Below are 19,133 nucleotides of genomic sequence, written 5' to 3' on the forward strand. Positions count from 1 at the left end.
AATAAACATGACTTGGTGGAGGAACCAAGTTGGGTTTTCGCTGGGTTCGTCAAAGGGCTTGGGCTTCTTCGAAAGGTTTCCGTTCCGCTGTTTGGCTATCACAAAGCTCCATATATAAAACGTGTTTATGACAAGGCTTGGTTGAATGCTTCATTCTGATGTCAATCACTGAATTCAGCAGTGTGTTATTATTTTAATAATGACCGCTGAACTCTATAACAAACATACCGCTATCTAATCAAAGATTCAGAACATCTGGCTCATCTGCGCTGCTTGTTGTTTACTGTAACCAACATGGCATGGCAGCTATTTGTAAACCAATGTCATTTAAACATTTGAAGCAAGCAAGAGACAATGCAATAGTTGATCCTATTTTTTAAATCACTTCTAGAGCAAAGCGGACGCACCTAGCATTAATTAATGGAATACTTGCATTACCATAGGCCTTTGTTGTGTTGTTACTTTTGGGTCAATTTATTAATGTCCTTTTTAAGTAGCCATGTAACAACCTGCAGGGTGATTACACCCCTCCACTATTGCATTATGATTAGACCCCTCCACTATTGCATAGGGGTCTAATCACCCTGTCAGGGTTTATTTGTCAATAATGACCCCACTCCCCATTGATTAATAAACTACTATTAAGAGGAACAGACCTGGCTTGGACATTATATCTCTCCCTGCAACGAGTTGCAAATTATGAAGCATAAAAGTAGAGTCCACCAACTACAAAAACATCAACATTTAAATTCACCGCACAATGTGATTCCTTAGGTGAATGAAAACCAAATGACAAACATTCGGGTTTGTTTACTGCAGTATAGACCACAACTGATACCACTATAACATAAGCTGCATAATATATCAAATAAGTTGCATAATGTCATGTCATTATGTGCTGAATATGCATCAAACAATTTAAAAACATGATTAAAAAACGTGGTGTATATGGTTCAAATGCTAACATAAAAAACTAATGATTTAATATACAACATGCAGTATACTAATTCATTAACATGCTACAATAATATCAAATTATGATTGATAAAACTATAATTACAATGATTAGTTAGTGTCACACAATGCCTACTGTGTAAACTGTCAAAAATGTGGGAAATGTTTATGAACAAACATTTATAACTGTAGGTTAATTATCAAATTCCAATTTCAGTAGCCCTGAAAACAACATCAAACCATGGGGTGTGTGGTAAATGTAAGTAAAACAAGGGAACCAGGAGACCTGGTACTGCCAGACCCCTAGTGGTTGAAATCTGAATGGCCGGACTTCGCATGACGTGTCATGCAAAGTCACGTCATGCGAGGTCCCTTCTATGCCCATGTATGGATGAAAGGGGGACAAAAGATGGACCGACATTTATGCCCATGTATGGACGAAATGATAACAAAGCCTCATGTAGGCCGACCCTCTGGGTCTGGCAACAAACATTCTTCCTCCTGGGTGTCCAGAGGACTCTGCTATCAATCATCAGATGACTCAGCGCTGCTTGACGGAGCCTGTGAGAGAGTTGAACAAAGTTGATGTCAAAGTGAGAGGCAGCGTGTCACTTGGATTGAGTTATTTGTTTTTCTCTTCTGCACCGTAACTGTTTCTTTTTTTTTTGTTTTACTTTTTTTGTTTTATGTATCCTAATGTCTTTACATTGGGTTACAAGGTTTAATTGCCTTGTTTAAATGTACTATTTACGGGGCCAGGCTTCCAGCATGGACCCGTATTGTTATTCGCATTATTCCATTTCTTCTTCTTCTTCTTCTGCCGTTTTTGCCAGTTCTGGCTGAACCGTGCATACGCTTTTTATGAAACTCGGCCATATGATAGATGGTCATGAAAAACGATCAAAAAATAAATCTCACAATCTTTCGTCAAAAGGTGGCGCTATAGCACTCAGTTGAAAATGCCAACTTTGAACAGGTACAACTCATGCCCTGTTTTACCTACAGCCATAAAACTTCAATACACACATGCGTCTCCTCATGATGAACAACTTTCACACTCTGACTTTTGACCTCTGACCCTTAGATCTCCCACCATTTCGAATTATATGAAAAACAGTTAAAACCTATCTCCTCCTGGGATTTTTGAGTAATCTGCACGAAACTTTTTACACATGAACTTTGGACCTATACCAAAAAACGTTTGCAAAATATCTTCCATAAGTGAAAAAATGAAGCTTTAATGAGCCAATGAATATTGCAGTTTTATGACAATTATTCATCTGCCCCTAACACATACATGCAGACTTACCATTCTTTGAAACTTTGCAGAAATGTAAAGGGCCATTCCAAATATCACTGAAACCAATCTTACTCCAATTGATCAAACGGGGGCGCTATAGCAATTTTTTGAAAATTGAAACTTTAAACAGAAAAAAGTCATGCCTCGTTTGGCCGACAGCCATTAGACCTGCTTACACATGTGCCTTGACTAATGAGGAACACATCTATCACGTTAACCAGTAAGCACCACCCTTATATTGTCCGCAATCTTCAGCAGTTTGAAAAACACTTAAACCCAGGATTTTTCAGCTATTTGCGTGAAACTGTATCATCTGTGTGATCTCCTTTCACAGGTTCTTGTCTGTTGGTGGCTTCTCGCTTAAATGTGTGCCCCACAACCTGAAGGTCACCAGTTCAAGCCTCACTTGGTGCAGACTTCATCTAAGTTGCATTTCACACAACATGACTATCAATGAATACATCTGCAATTGTTAAAGATAACATGAAATACTTAATTGAGTGTTTTTTACATACTTCATTGTGAAAATAGCTGATCTACAATCTCACAACTTTTCAGATAGCAATGAGAGTATGTTTTTTCAATGTATAACATACTTCATTGTGAAAATAGCCGATGTACAATCTGAGGAGAATCTGAAGGAGATGTACAATTTCTTCATTGGTAAATGGTTTGTGAACGAGTGATCTTTGTGTTAGTGAAACAGGGGCTTGGGTCATGACAGAAGGCAAGAGTTTGTGATCCTCAACAGACAATATCAGCCTAGACAAAGCTATAGCACTATAGGTAGTGTTGCAGCTACCTAAGAGTGCCTCACGATCGCAAGGTTTCCGGTTCAAGCCTCACTTGATGCAGACTCATTTAAGTTGAATTGCAAAAAACATGACTCAATCTATTCCGTTTCCATGGCTCTCTCTCTCTCTTCAATCTATTCCGTTTCTATCTTCAATCTATTCCGTTTCCATGTCTCTCTCTCTGTCTCTTCAATCTATTCCGTTTCTATCTTCAATCTATTCCGTTTCCATTTCTCTCTCTCTCTCTCTCTCTCTCTCTCTCTCTCTCTCTCTCTCTAGCTGAGTGGTTAGTGAGCCCGCCTAGGGAGCCAGATGCTCTGGTTGACCCAGGTACGATTCCAGACCAGGTCAGCAAATGTGTCGACGAAATGTAATTTGTCCCTGAGCAAGACTCTTAACCCCTAATTGCTCACAGGCCCTCATTGGAAACAAGACCGCAAGGACTTTCATGAACTGACCTGTTAAAGGAATTATCATTTCTCTTTCTCTCTCCTGGCCCCGTATTATCGCTGCTTGCAGCTATATTGTTTCTATTGAACTTTTCCCCACACTGGTCACAGCAGCAAAGTCTTGGTTTAGCCTAACTGAGGACAGGACAGGACAGGTATCTGAGTAAACACATACCTGCAGTGAGACAGTTTCATGCATCTATCAGACTTCATTCTGATAGCATTCATTCACTTCTAAAGCTTTTCCTGTTTCTCTTTTGTGCAGAAAGGGTTTTGTATTAGTTGATGATATGTATTAGTGTTACTTTTATGCTATGTTGATGAATTAAATACATAGGACCACAAAGGAAACACGTCCCCAGGACGTTACCCTTTTAGCCTTAATGTCTGATAGTACCACGTGCTGTTTATATTTTTGACTAATTACGTATTCAATCACAAACGTTCTTACAGTAACCTTACAACCAGAGTCAGATTTACTGTTAAATATGGGCAATTGTCTGCATCTCTGAAAAAATGTTTTCAGACTTTACTTTTTAAGAGAGCGAGAAAAAAAGATCATTCATATTAAACCCAATATCAATCTTTTAAACATGAGAAGTGAACAATGGGGGGAAACCGAATGGAATAAAACAGAATAGGACAATTAAAGCAGTCTTTCAAAAGACGGCATGCCATGCAATATGGCCTATAGGCTATAACATTTAAACACGCCAGTGATACAAAAGTTGTTCCGTTTGTGTTGTAAGAATATGCAGTATGCTGTTTTAGTAATATTATGTTTGTGTAATGTGAATATTGTTTTTCAGATTGACAAAAAAAACTGCTTCAGAAACATTAGTTACATCTGCTAATGTGTCCGTATTTGATTGGGAATAAATAGTTCAGATGTTTAAAAATGTACTTTGACCCTCGGGAACTAATCATTGAATAATCTGTTGTACTGACCTATCCCTAATTAATGTATTAATAAAATGTATTTTACATGGTTACCATTATGGCAATATCAATACAATGGGAAAGTAAACATCCACTTAGCCAGCCAGGCAAGGAAGAAAACAAATGCTCAAGGCTCAATGACAATCGGCCTTGGTTCTTCAACAGAGTCTATTAAGTAATTATTAGCAGCTTGGACCTGAGAGAAAGACAGAAACGGAGAGAATGCAACTTACTGAGGTCCTGGTGGTCTTGTGGTTCCTCCTGTTTAATGGTGTTAGTCCTGGATGACTCACAGTGGAAAGGCTGCTTTCTCGAGTATGGATGAGCTGATGCTCTTTTAATGATCCAGACCAAGTAAAACACTTCCCACATATTTCACAACTGAAAGGCTTCTCTCCAGTATGGACGCGCCGATGATTTTTTAATGTTCCAAACTTAGTAAAACACTTCCCACATTGGTCGCACCTGTAAGCCTTCTCTCCAGTATGGATAAGTCGGTGAGATTTTAAGTGTGAACTCTGTGTAAAAGACTTCTCACATATTTCACAGCTGAATGGCTTCTCTCCAGTATGGCTGCGCAAATGTATTTGTAATGATCCAGTAAAAGTAAAACGCTTCCCACATATTTCACAACTGAAAGGCTTCTCTCCCATATGAATGCGGCGATGAGTTTTTACTGTTCCAGAGTCAGTAAAACACTTCCCACATATTTCACAGCTGAAAGCCTTCTCTCCAGTATGGATGCGACGGTGTTTTATTACGGTTCCAGGCTCAGCAAAACACTTCCCACATATTTCACAACTGAATGGCTTCTCTCCAGTATGGACGCGCTGATGATTTTGTACTGATCGTTTCTCTGTAAAACGTTTTCCACATATTTCACAACTGAAACGTTTCTCTCCAGTTGAAAGTCTGCCCTCTCCAGTATGGATGCGTTGATGTTTTTTCAATGTTCCAGACTCAGTAAAACACTTCCCACATATTTCACAGCTGAATGGCTTCTCTCCGGAATGGGTGCGCAAATGTTTTTGTAAATTTGAAGACTGATTAAAACACTTCCCACAAGTTTCACACCTGAATGGCTTCTCTCCAGTGTGGATGCGCTGATGTACTTTTAATTTTTCTTTACGCCTAAAACACTTCCCACATATTTCACAACTGAAAGGTTTTTCTCCAGTATGGATGCGCCGATGAAATTTTAATGACCCGTTCCAAGTAAAACTCTTCCCACATATTTCACAACCGAAAAGCTTCTCTCTAGTATGGATGCGCTGGTGAGATTTGAGGCCACCACTGTAGGCAAACTTTTCCCCACACTGGTCGCACCTGAAAGCCTTCTCTCCAGTATGGATAACTGAGTGACTTTTTAAGTGTGAATACTGAGTGAAAGATTTCCCGCACAATTCACAGCTGAAAGGCTTCACTCCAGTGTGAATTCTTTTGTGTATCTCAAGGCCATCTATCCGATTAAATCTTTTACCACACTGGTCACAGCGGTAAGGCTTTTCACCAGTGTGAATTGTCATGTGTTGTTTTAGAACAGCCATGCGTGTGTAGCTTTTCCCACACTGGTCACAGCAGTAAGGCTTCTCTCCAGTATGGATTTTTTTGTGTTTCGAAAGGTCAGACTTTTGAGTGAAGCTTTTTCCACATTGCTCACAGCAATAAGGTTTCTCTCCAGTATGGATGCGCTGATGAGTTTTCAATTTACCAAAACAAGTAAAACACTTCCCACATGTTTCACAGCTGATTGGTTTAAATCCTGTGTGAATTATATTGTGTTTTCCGAGGTTAGACATTGAAGAGAATCTTTTACCACACTGGTCACAGCAGTAAGGCTTCTCTCCCGTATGAATTCTCTCATGTTGTTTAAGACCAAACAAGAAGGGGAACCTTTTCCCACATTGGTTACAGCAGTAAGGCTTCTCTCCAGTGTGAACTTTCTTATGGTGTTTGAGGTTACCCGATTGAGTGAAGCTTTTCCCACACTCCTCACAACTATAAGGCTTCTCTCCAGTGTGAATTCTATGGTGTACTTTGAGATGGTAAACTGAAGCGTAGCTTTTTCCACATTGTTCGCAGCAGTAACGTTTTGCCTTAACTGAGGACTGAGCAGGACAGGTTTCTGAAACAGAAAACACAAGCACACATCAATCAGATTTAATTTCACAATTACGATTTAATTTAATTACGTGAAATGTATGGATCCTTGACAAATTGATTTCTGACTTAAAAAAAACCAAAAAAACAAAAATAACAGACCTGCAAACATTGGGAAAATGTTTTGCGTACCGTGCTTCCGCGCACATAGTTTCTGTGCATGTCGTTTCGGCGTACGTGGCTTCGCTTGAACAAGGTTATTTTCCCACTAGCATTCATATCATCAATTTATTCAACAATAAATCTTCTTTAGGAGTAATTGAAATATTGTGATACTATTATCAATAACATTGTATTACTTAATCAAATATAAAACTTGATTTCATCAGCACATGTAGGCCAATTGCCTAGTACAGCGTTTCCCAACCGCGGCACGGCGGACCTTTTTGTGCCGTGTGATATGCCTTGGTGTTCCGATTAAATTTGCAAATGAAAAAAAGAACAAAATCAACCCCGCCCCCACAATAGATACGTGGGCTGCCACTGCCTTGAGCTCATAGTCCGTCGCGGACACACAGCCAATCGATCGCCCATAGAAATGCAAATGTGTGGCTTTGTCTTCATAGGGCCATCACCTGTACTCCCCTGGCAGGTAGTCAGGGGTGAAAGTGGGTCGGAACGGGCTGGTAAGGCGTTCAGCAGGTCCGCCAAAGCAGGCCTACTAACGTTATATCAACATAAGTGTTAGTTTTCTTATAAAGTGCTTCTAAATCACTCCAGTGTGTTTGTGTCAACATAATCCATGTAGTTTGTTGGTGTTTAATTACTCCACAGAAAGGATCTGTTCACTCGCAAGCTGTGGTGACGTCAATGTTCTCTCTGTGGGGTAACAAGAAGATTTGCCCCACACGCTCACCCTCATTTGCGGACCAGCGGTTCTTGTATTCTTGTATTTGTTTTAGTGAGACTAAGGTTAGAAATAAGTTTAGGGTTAGCCATAGTTTACTGAGGTTACATTTAGGAATAAGGTTAGGTTTAGTCATAGTTTACTGAGGTTACGTTTAGGAATACCAGCCAGAATACCGCTGGAATTGCACCGGGGCGACTGTGCTTTGGGGCGTGTGTTTTGGTATTCATATGTAGTGGGCAACTGCACATGCATCCGCAATAATATATATAATGCTATCAGGATGAGATTATTAGATATTATTATCACATATTAGAAGTATATTGGGTTTAGTACCAACAAAGTTTTACTGTGGGAAGCTGAAATCTGACTCCTCCATTCATTGCACTGACCCAAGTTTATATATTTGTAGGCCAAAGACATTTTGTAATGTTCAAGTTTTCTTTGTTATTCCATCTTGTGTACATAAGAGTAAGACTTGGTGGGTGCTTTTAGACGGTGACCATTGCTCTTATCAGCGCAACATACGACTAGGTTAGGTTTGAAGGCCGCATAGCGGCCTGAAAATGTAGTTATAGTTTTTTTTAACACTTGCCACCAATACATTGCTCTGAATATGCATATCATTTGATGTTACATTATTACCTGCTGATCATTGATGATAGACGTTAATTATTAACTGCTGATCGACGTGAATATCAGTCTTGAAAGACCATACAAACTGCAATACAATCTGTCTAAACTTTCAAGAAAGTTCAAAAGGCGCGTGCAGTGCATATGATCCATATTAGATCTGTTGATTAGTCAATGATTTGTTACTGCTGTGCACAGTAGATTTGCAGGTGGTTTTTCATTAAAACCGCATCGCAGACACACGTATCGTGTACTTGGTGTAACAGCTGTGGTAGAGAAGAATTATGCATTGCGCGAGCACTGTTCAGTTCTACCTTCCTCGAAGTTAACATATAGCCATGCTGGATTGCAGGGTACGCGTATGCGAGAAAGTAGCCAATAGAATGGAAGCAGGACACAGCACCATACACCGTACAGAGCAGGTGACAGAGAGATATATAAACACAGTGGACGTCACGTTGTCAGCTTGTCATTTTGCGTACTTTAGATGGACACATCGTACCTGTGTACTTTGTTGTGAAAATGAGGGCATGCTACGCAAAATGTACATGTTGGCAGGTCTGTAATAATACATACATGTTTTTCAACAAGAGAAGTGAAAATGAGGGACAACAGATGTGAATAAAGCAATACAAATCATGAAACTTACTGAGGTCCTGGTGGTCTTCAGGTTTCTTCCGTTTAATAGAACCAGCCCTGGCCGGATCTGGAGAGTTAATCTTCACCTGCAGTCTGGACACTATAGACTGGTCTGGAATGAAGGAATTGAAATCCCATTAATTCAAGATGAATGAACTCTACTTGAACAATGATACACAATGAGGGAGGATTAGACGTGGCTAATTCACTCTGGCATTGATTTCAGTAATTGATCATCATGCAATATCTGTGTAGAGTAAATCTGCGTTAATCCCATTTGATTTAGAGATATATTGTGGGCAACTGGTATATCTGGCCTAAAGCGCCAGTGAGCAGACCATGCGGTCACCAATATCACTATTTGCAAGGAAGCATGAAGGTACACAGTAGCCTACATTTAATGGCGAACCAAATTCGCCTTTCAAATCATACGGGCTGGGGCGTGTTAGGCGGGATGAGTAGGACGAAAGGCTCTATATGTCCTCCCGGTGGGGGCTCCTCACTGGTATGTGAGTCAGTAGGATATACTGTAACAGCAGTGACAACACAGAGGGGAGGAATCAATTGGCATAATGACTAACATGGGGAGAAGAAGGGGGCAAAAATAATTGGCTACTCTAAATTTTTGAAAAAACAATAAAAAGCATAGGCATGTTAGTATGCATTTTGGGGACTGAGAAACATAATAAATAGGGATGCATCGCATATTCGGCCACCAAAAATATTCGGCAGAAAATGGCAAAATAAAAGCACATTTGCTTTTCGGCCGAAATGATTTTAATGCTAAATAAATATTACCACATGTTTAGAAGACATACACAAACAGCACAATCCGAGCTGTAAAACACTGTTGTAGGGATTAGTATTGAGCAGCTGCGTCTCTCTCGGTAACACACTGTTCAATGGAGGAGTACACAGCAGCTGCTTCGCTCCAAGCCCAGCTGCATTCCTCCACGCACACCACACACACCACACACACACACACACACACACACACACACACACACACACACACACACACACACACACACACACACACACACACACACACACACACACAGTGACGGCACTCAACTCAAGTAGGAAGGAAGATCTACTAACTTTGTAACCAAGCGTTGCTGTTTTCATCTTGAATTAACCAAACTAAAATCCAAGCGTCAGAGAGGGTGTAACATTAGTAGGTTAACCAATGCTAGTTAAGAGCCCGCGCAGAATGAAGAAAAAATAAAAAGAAGAAATCGCCAACATGTTTGTACCAAATTAACCAAATTACCCAAATTAATGTAACAAAAACACCCAAAAAAGTAAAAAATCTGGCACATTTTTGGTTCTTCAACGCTCTCTGCATCCCTGCAACAAGGCAAACCGTGTGTACAGACAGTAGCAGTAGTAACATGAATACAATAATATTAGGAAATAGTAATAAATTACAATACAGCATAACCATACCTATTCTGTGTAACTTGATCACTGGTGTCAACATGGCGGTCTGCATCGCCGCTACAACTCTGTTCTTCACACACTGATGGAAAACTTGAGGATGGACGTTGTTAGACCTGGATGTCAAATGTTTTATGAACAGCTCCAGCTCTAAAAACAAAATAAGAGGAATGTAAGAATTTCTCCAGATCTGTCATTCGAATCATGCATCAAAGCTCTCAGTGTTGTTGATCAAAAATTACGTTTTGGGTCGTCCTCCCTTTGTCATTCAAGTAGCCAGACTACTTCACACTACATGGTACATGAGGATTTTATGTGTGAGAGAGAGAGACAGAGAGAGATGAGGAGATGGAGGCAGAGAGAGAGAGAGAGAGAGAGAGAGAGAGAGAGAGAGAGAGAGAGAGAGAGAGAGTAAGTGAGTGAGTGAGTGAGTGAGTGAGTGAGTGAAGGCAACACATGTTTGCAACCACAGATCTGGCCCTTGCCAAGAATGAACAACATCTTGAGGAATGCCTGCGCCCCCTCCCCCGCACGCATGCACGCACACACACACACACACACACACACACACACACACACACACACACACACACACACACACACACACACACACACACACACACACACACACACACACACACACACACACACACACACACACACACACACAAACACACACACACACACACACACACACACACACACAATAAAACAGTACATACCTATTCTGTGTAACTTGAAACTAATCTCTCAAGAACAGATTCTGCACTACGTTGGAATCTGTCCTGAAAGTTCGTCAGAACGTGTACACACTGTGTGGGAGTGGGCGTGCCTTCAGATCAGGAAGCAGGCCGCGCTTTACCCAATCAAATGTAGTGGGCGGGATTCACGTGTCCGTCGATCCTTCCGTACTGGAAACTAACCGAAACTAATTTAACAATAGCGTCCGTGGAGCAGACAAAACCACGGAAAGATATTCACATTTGAACTAACTCTTTCATCATAGAAACAAGTGGGCTTATAACCAAAACGATCCATGTTCTCTGGGAGAAGTGGTGTTAGTGTTCCGTGTAGAAATATTGTTAGTGGGAATGAAAAGTAGTCGCACCACCCGGAAGTGGAGCGGTGAAGGCAGACTTAAACCCTGGTTTCCTTGCGCACATGTGCTGCGTCGGCATTGTCCCAGAGTATAACTGAGGAGGAACGAACAGCAGAGGTCGCTGTTTTTCCTTTTCAGTTGTCTCTGGGCTCCGAGACTGCTTGAAACAGAATCGACCTTCCTCAGAGTCCTCAGGTCGAAAGACCGAAACGTCAGTCTATCTGTTTTACTTGCACCGAAATAAATAAAAGGCCTAAACTGTCCGTGTTGCTCCAGAGTTCTCTCTTCTGCATCTATTGTCCTTACCCTTGTGACGCACCGGACTGGCCGTTTAAGGCTGAGGCACAACGGTAGAATCCCTTTGTTCTGGTGTAATAAAACAGTACATTCCTATTAGACTAAATGTTTACAGTAACATAATAAAACAGTACATTCCTATTAGACTAAATGTTTACAGTAACATAATAAAACAGTACATGCCTATTAGACTAAATGTTTACAGTAACATAATAAAACAGTAACATAATAAAACAGTACATACCTATTCTGTGTAGCTTGATCACTGGTTTCAACATGGTGGTCTGCATCGCTGCTACAACTCTGTTCTTCACACACTGATGGAACACTTTAGGATGGATGTTGGTACACCTGGACGACAGATAGTGTTGCACTGTAAACTCAGTGTTACTGAGAAATGTAATCAAATGGACATTTGGCTCCATTTGTACGCTCCCATAGTTTGAGTAACACTAAGTGAGGACTAGTGGTCGGTGAACGGGTGAACAGCAACAAAGTACATTTTTCTCAGTAACTGTACTTTAGTTGTTGTTTTTTCCCAGATTCAAGCAACCAATATTGTACTTTTGACTCCAATACATATCTAAGAAGGGACACTTGGGACCCAAACTTAATACATTATGAATTAGCCACTTATGCCACATTAATATAAATACAAAAATGTAAATTTAAAAATGTGAAAATGGCAGATCTACAAGCTCTCAATGTGTTGCACCGTGATTAATTGTATGCTTGTAGATTGGCTATTTTCACAATTTTAGCTTTTTTATTTTTACATACAGCAATGCATTGCTATTATAAATAAATAGTAATTTTGAATTCTGAATTCTTAAGTATGTTTAAAAGCAAGTACCAGTACTTACGAATGTGGCTGTGCAGCTTCCACTTGTAGTCAAGTCCTGGGGTTGAGTACTTTCTCCACCAGTCCTGAACACCGGTAGGCTACAGTCTTTGCCTAAAAGTGAATTCCACAACAATGCACTGGTATTCATTTTAGTGTTTGTATGATATATATTGTATATTGTATGATATATAAAATACCATACCGAAAGGCATGGCGAGAGAGTATGTTTTGCACCCTGTCCGTCCATCCGTCCGTCCGTCCGTCCGTGTGTGTGTGTGTGTGTGTGTGTGTGTGTGTGTGTGTGTGTGTGTGTGTGTGTGTGTGTGTGTGTGTGTGTGTGTGTGTGTGTGTGTGTGTGTGTGTGTGTGTGTGTGTGTGTGTGTCCGTCTGTGAACAGGTAATCTCCGGCTCCGTTGGCTCGATTACAGCGAAACTGTGCACACACACTCCCTGGATGCCAATTCAGAACATTTGCCCCAAATCTTTCACATGGGCCTGTTATAGCGCCACCAGGAGGCCGCTTTTTGCAAAACACATTTTTTGACAGTACTCCTACCGATTTTGTCCAAAAAATCGGTACAAAGTATCGCGAATCGGTACAAAGTATCTCTATAGTCATTACACAAAACGGTCTTTCATATTTTTCATATTCCATCCTGAATGGCTAAAAATGGCTTCCAAAGTTTGCAGGAGTGCTCCGTTTTGAACAAAATGCCTCAAATCATGAACACAGCATGCAATTTCCATGAAATTGTGCACGCACATTCCCACTATGCCGAGGAAGAAATGCCACTTGAACATTTTCAAATCAGCCTCATGGTGGCGCTATAACATGCCGATTACTGTTTTTACCTATAACTGCACCGAGCTGTGTAAAACTTTGTATGTGCACTCCCTAGAGGTCAGGGAAAAACCTTTGCCCTGCATTTTTCACATCTGCCTTTTATAGCGCCACCAGGAGGCCGACCTATATAAAACACATTTTATATTACTCCTTAACATTTTATCCAAATTTCACGCAAATCGGTAGATATGATCTCTATAGTCATGTGATCAAGACGATGATTTTTTTGATTTTTCATATTACAACCAGATTGGCTAAGATTGACATCTAAAGTTTGCAGGAGTGGCCCGTTTTGAACAAAATGTTGCAAATCATGAACGCAGCGTCCGATTGCGATGAAACCTCGCACGCACATTTGCACTACGTTGACGAACAAATGCCACCTTTTTAACATTGCCCTATTATAGCGCCACCAGGAGGCCAACTTATATAAAACTTTTTTTTATATTACTCCTTCAGATTTTATCCAAACATCATGCAAATCGGTACACATGATCTCTATAGTCAACTGATCAAGACTGATTTTTCACATTCCAGCCTGATGGCGAATTCCCAACATTGCTGCCCCACACTATCGAACCTGACCTGGCGGAAACCTGTGCTCCGAGGAGCACTTTTTCTAGTTGTATTTCATTTTTTTCATTTTCCAAAACATTTTTTTTAAATAAATAAAATATCTAAATACTGAATCAAGCCACTTAAAAACGGTCTGGGGGGCTCACAAAAGCCTGAGTAGAAGCTAAAATGACGCAAAGCTTTTTGGAAAGTGAAATATCCCTTTAAGGTACCAGAAGTAAAATGTACTCATTATGCAAGTTTTCAAATGTATAATGTACAGTATAACAAGCTTTTGAAAATAGCAGATCTACAAGCTCACAATGCATCGCAACGCATTGTGAGCTTATAGATTGGCTATTTTATGCCTCCCCCTGGCCAGCCGGGGTGCCTGATGGAGGGGAAGGGAACTGGTCGGAATAACGTGTTCCTTCCACGCGATACGTCCAACCAGGGAAACTCTCCCCTGTCAGGTGACAAGAAGGTCAGTTGGCTCTCATGCAATGAAGGAGGCATGAGCTCGGCCATGGCCTCCCTAGGTTGGCAGAGGGAAGGTAGTGCCCAGGATTACACGCTTAGGCATTGGCACCAGGGTGAAAAAATAGGGGTTACAAAAATCGTGGGATAAAAATTGAAAAGAAAAAAAGATTGGCTATTTTCAAATGTAATAATCTACAAAGTAACTAACTAGTAACTAAAGTTTTTAAATAATTGTAGTGGAGTAAAAGTACATTATTTGCCTCTGAGAGTAGAAGTAAAAGCACTGAAATTTGTTAATTCTCCAGTAAAGTAAAAATACCTCAAAACTGTACTTACTGTAAGTACAGTACTTGAGTAAATGTACTTTCCACCACTGCTTGTATGATGTCTGCCATGGAAAAACCTCCCTTTGTGCACCAAGCATAATAGGCCCGTGTTTTGGGGAGGTGGTCATTATTGAAATTTAAAGCCCGACAGGGTGATTATGCACCGAGGCGGAGCCCGCTTATTACACAGCTACTTAATAAATAAATAAATTGACCCAAAAGTAACAACAAAACAAAGTATTTCCTTGCTTACGGCAATGAAAGTATTCCATAAGTATTGGGCTGGGCGGACAAGTTCGCCTCGGAAAACAAATGACGGTATTCCACAAGGTAACCGGAAGACTCGCCCCAAAACACACTCGCCCCCATTCTATATACCGCCGATTTGCCTGTAATACCGCCGGATTTGCCCCGGGGCGACTGCATTTTGGGGCGAGCATTTTGGTATTCCCCCATTGTGCCACGATAAACAAGGAAGTGCAGTGGATCAAATAGAATCACTTTTCGGTTATTGCATCATCTATTTCTCACAACAACAACACAGGCACTCTCACAAATGTTTTCAAAAACATTCTTGAGAGCAACGTTTAGTTGCAAATGACATTGTTTGTTTACATGCTGTCATGTTGGATAAAAGCATAAAACCAAGCAGCGCAGGTTGACATGAGCAGGTGTTCTGAGTATCTGATTACACAGCGGTCCGTTATAGCTCCATTAAGAACCTCTCACTCCGCTATTACAGCTCCGAGATGAGGTTCTATGTGGATGTCACCCAAAATCGGTAGAACGTCCACCAAGGCTCCGCTGTTTAGCCCTTTGTATACATCGTGTCCAAAAACTAATGGTAGATTCCAATGCGTACAGGTGTTTAAGGTTTGGTTGGGTGGAAAATATTTTAGGTTGGAGCTCGAAATAACCGTTTAAATCTCTTATTTAGTCAGCCTGTGGCCATGTTTCCCATTCAACCGGAAAACCCTATACGTCCGCTGCCAGTACTGCTCCCGGTTTGGCTACAATGTAGATGATACAATGACCAAAAGTTTTTTTTAAAGTGAAATATCCCTTTAAGTCATAATTTAAATGATCGTGTTTATCATTATTGACCCAAATCAATTGATTTTCACTTCAGCTCTCTTTTATTACTATTCTTTTATCTTAACTATTATTATGTTTTTATGAAGATGATTTTCTTAAATCTGTGTCAGCAGTTCTTTTGTTTTGTAATTAACTTTTGTTTTATAATAACAAGGAGGGAATTGCAGAAGAAGTATTAATGATGCTATATTGTTATTATGGTTGCTTATATCTAAGCTTTATATTTTACCATCACTTAGTAGGCTACTTATAATACGTTATAATATTTGGAAGTTTGTAAGAGCCTAGATGTCTCCACTAGGCAGGTCTGATAGCTATGATTTTGGTTACAGCCTGTCTTGTTATGGTTCAGCTTGTCCTTAAAGCAGCTATACTGTATATCTATTGTCTGACACCTGTGCTGTTGTGGCCTTGTGGGGATCGGCGAGGCTGCGCAAAACGTTCAGCATGGGTGATCCCTATGAAGACCCCCTTCGTTCCTTGTGTAGCAAAAAGGAGACAAACACATTTTAATACAGTCACTGCCGGCCCGGGCGACGATCCCCTACACTGCAGGAAATTACAACTAACACGAGAAGCCACTTATAACATCACCACCCAGATGAGCTTTTGTTGAATCACAAAAACCTGTTCAGGTCACATGACTATAAAAGAGTCCCACTTTCCCATAACAGCCCGAGAGCTGAAGAAATAATATAACTCAGTTTGATATGCATTAGGCCACCCAAAAGATTTTTTAGATTTCTTATCTCTAGGATACAAAAAAATAAGTGTGCAAACAGAACCAATTTGGTTCATAACTATCAGTCATTTGGAGAACCCCTGGAACCCCCTCAAGGACACCTGGGGGTCCCCGTGCCCCACGTTGAGAACCAGTGCTGTACAGGAGGGTAGGTCTTTCTGGGACCAACAATCACACCATGTTCAAAGTCACTTGGATCCCATACTCATTCTGATGTTTGTGGGACAGTAACTGATCCTCTTGGACCTTTCTGCATACAATACTTTATATACAGTATTGAGTTGCAGCCACGCCTCTCTCTCTTTGGAGGAGTAGGTTGTTTGCATGAATGTGTGGCATTTGACCTAAACCTTTTTATCAATACAATACTAAAATAAAAGATAAAACATTGTGTTTCATCATATCTAAGAATAAGCATTGTGTGTAAGCATTATGGTATGTCAACTTCAAAAATAAGCTATTATATAGCTTCCTGCATGAGCCCCAATGAGGAGCATATTTTAAAGTATCAATTTCTATTCAATGCATCAAGTGTGACGCGTTGTAAGCTTTAGATCAGCTATTTCTGCTTTTTTTTACATGTATAAAATTATTAAATGTCAATAATGTATTTGTATGTTTCAGTTATTTATCAAATCTACCCTGTGCAATTTTTTATTACAAAACTTAAAAGGTAAGCATAAATTACATTTGTATTCATATGTTCCAGTGTTCAACGCCAAACACACAATTAAATCGTTAATCACAATTATTTGAGTGACAATTAATCGTCAACTTAAATGTGTAATTGTGACAGCCCTATGTGTGTGTCTCAAATAATTCCTTCATGCCACATGACAGTCAGCACAGGGCACATGAATGAACATCAACCTGAATGATCACAACAGATGTGTATAGATACCAGAATTAAACATGATTAGAACGACATTCATGAGACATGTTACTCACCCTGGCACCAGAATAAATAATAAATACAGCAGCAGACCCACGGCCAGCAACCACCAAGCAACTTGTTGGTAGATTGCAGGGCATTTAAATAATCAACCTTGATTGACGACAAGGAGGTGGGCAGTGCAGCCGTACCTACGGTGGCCCCTGAGGCTCAGGTCTGACTGGCTGCAATTATTGTCTTATCAGAAGACGTGCTTAGTATACTGTGTGTATATATTAGTGGCAGCGGTGGCCTAGTGGTTAGAGGGGCGGCCTTGATACCGGAAGGTCCCTAGTTCGATTCCCCAATTCATCACATCAATCATGAATCACCGCTGAATAGCCCTTGAGCAAGGCTTCCATGCAGGGTCCGGCTGGAAACAAGTTTCGTACTTAGTCCGACACCCTGGGTAAACAACAAACTTTGCTTTGCTTTGTGATCACATGCAAGTTTGGATTTGTTCTACTACGTTACTGCTAATCCCCTCTAGAGGGCAGCATTGTTCCACACTGAAACCTCTCATGTAGTTACACAGGTAATACAATGCATTTTCCCCAACAAAAACAACAATAATAATGACATCCAAATTGGCTCAGATAACAAACATAATATTCACATATTACTGGAATATTATTTGGTTTGGTTCTGCATAGTCGCTACAGTAATAATAAATAAATGATGGGAGGCAAATAAAAATCTAAAGCAGGGGTCTTACACGTTTTTCAGGCCAAGGACCCTGCAGTGGGAAAAAACACAGAATCACATCCACAGAAACACAGGCACTCATCAGCACTGTAACAACACCCTCTGTATTTACATGTCTGTATATTGTCTCTGTCTTTACAGATCTAGCTGCCTATAGCAACATCACCCAAAAAAAGGTTACCCGAAAATGAACTTTTTGTCAATTCAACTTTTTTCAAAAGTGCCAGGCCTACAAGCTCACAACGGGTCACATTGCAACACATTGTGAGCTTGCAGATCTGCCATTTTTGAATAGCCAAAGTATAAAATGGGGATAAAGTGGTTAAACTTAAATGTATTTTACTGGAGACCCCCTGACTCACACAGGATTGCTGTTAGGCCTGGGTGTCAAATGTTTTATGAACAGCTTCAGATATAAAGACAGAGAGAAATAAAGTTTAAAATACAAGTAGAACAGCAGGTATGATAAACGCCTTAAGAGAGGTATGATATCTTCAGCAGCAGTGTTAAAATTGAAAACTTTATTGACACATAGTACAAACAGTACAGCAAGTACAATTACGCAAGCAATGCTAAAAGGATAACACAAAAAGCCCTGAGGGCTTGTTTTCATCGTGGTCATAAGAGTTCTAAAATATTAAGAAGCAAAATTCAATGGCACACATATACACATCAACATAACTTGTCTTTTAGGAATTGTGCATTCAGCCTGCACATAGTGACCTTGTAGTATATGTAGTAAGTACTCATTGAGTCCATTTAAAAGTATGTGGGCCTCAGGTTAAACGGATAGTTCACCCCTAAAAGATTGTTTTCCTAACGATTAGTCACCCCATGGAGACTTGAATTCATGGATATTTTTGGGCGGTGTAGCCGCCCCTATAAGTGGGGTTGGGACACCTCATTAGTACACCCTTCGCTGTACTGTGATTGGCTCATAATAGTACACCCCTAGCTGTACTGTGATTGGCTGACTCTATTGGCTGACTCTATTCAGCACTGTGATTGGCTAGCGAGACACATGATGAAATGAATAACCTATAAATAGGACTATGCACTT

The 19,133-nt window shown here is 40.4% G+C and overlaps 1 protein-coding gene across 1 annotated transcript in view; it reads right to left on the bottom strand.

The window, feature by feature from the left end:
* Positions 1-881: 881 nt before the first annotated feature.
* The window catches only part of LOC311045637 (uncharacterized protein), a 39,162-nt gene continuing 20,910 nt past the window's right edge, over positions 882-19,133 (bottom strand). The window contains exon 7 of the mRNA XM_084057592.1: positions 882-1,515. Coding sequence (XP_083913718.1) covers positions 1,480-1,515 — 36 coding nt within the window. The 3' untranslated portion in view covers positions 882-1,479. The remainder of the gene's footprint in view (positions 1,516-19,133) is intronic.

This window comes from Gymnoscopelus microlampas, assembly GCF_963454915.1.
Source record: "Gymnoscopelus microlampas genome assembly, chromosome: 5".
NCBI classification, from domain to species: domain Eukaryota; kingdom Metazoa; phylum Chordata; class Actinopteri; order Myctophiformes; family Myctophidae; genus Gymnoscopelus; species Gymnoscopelus microlampas.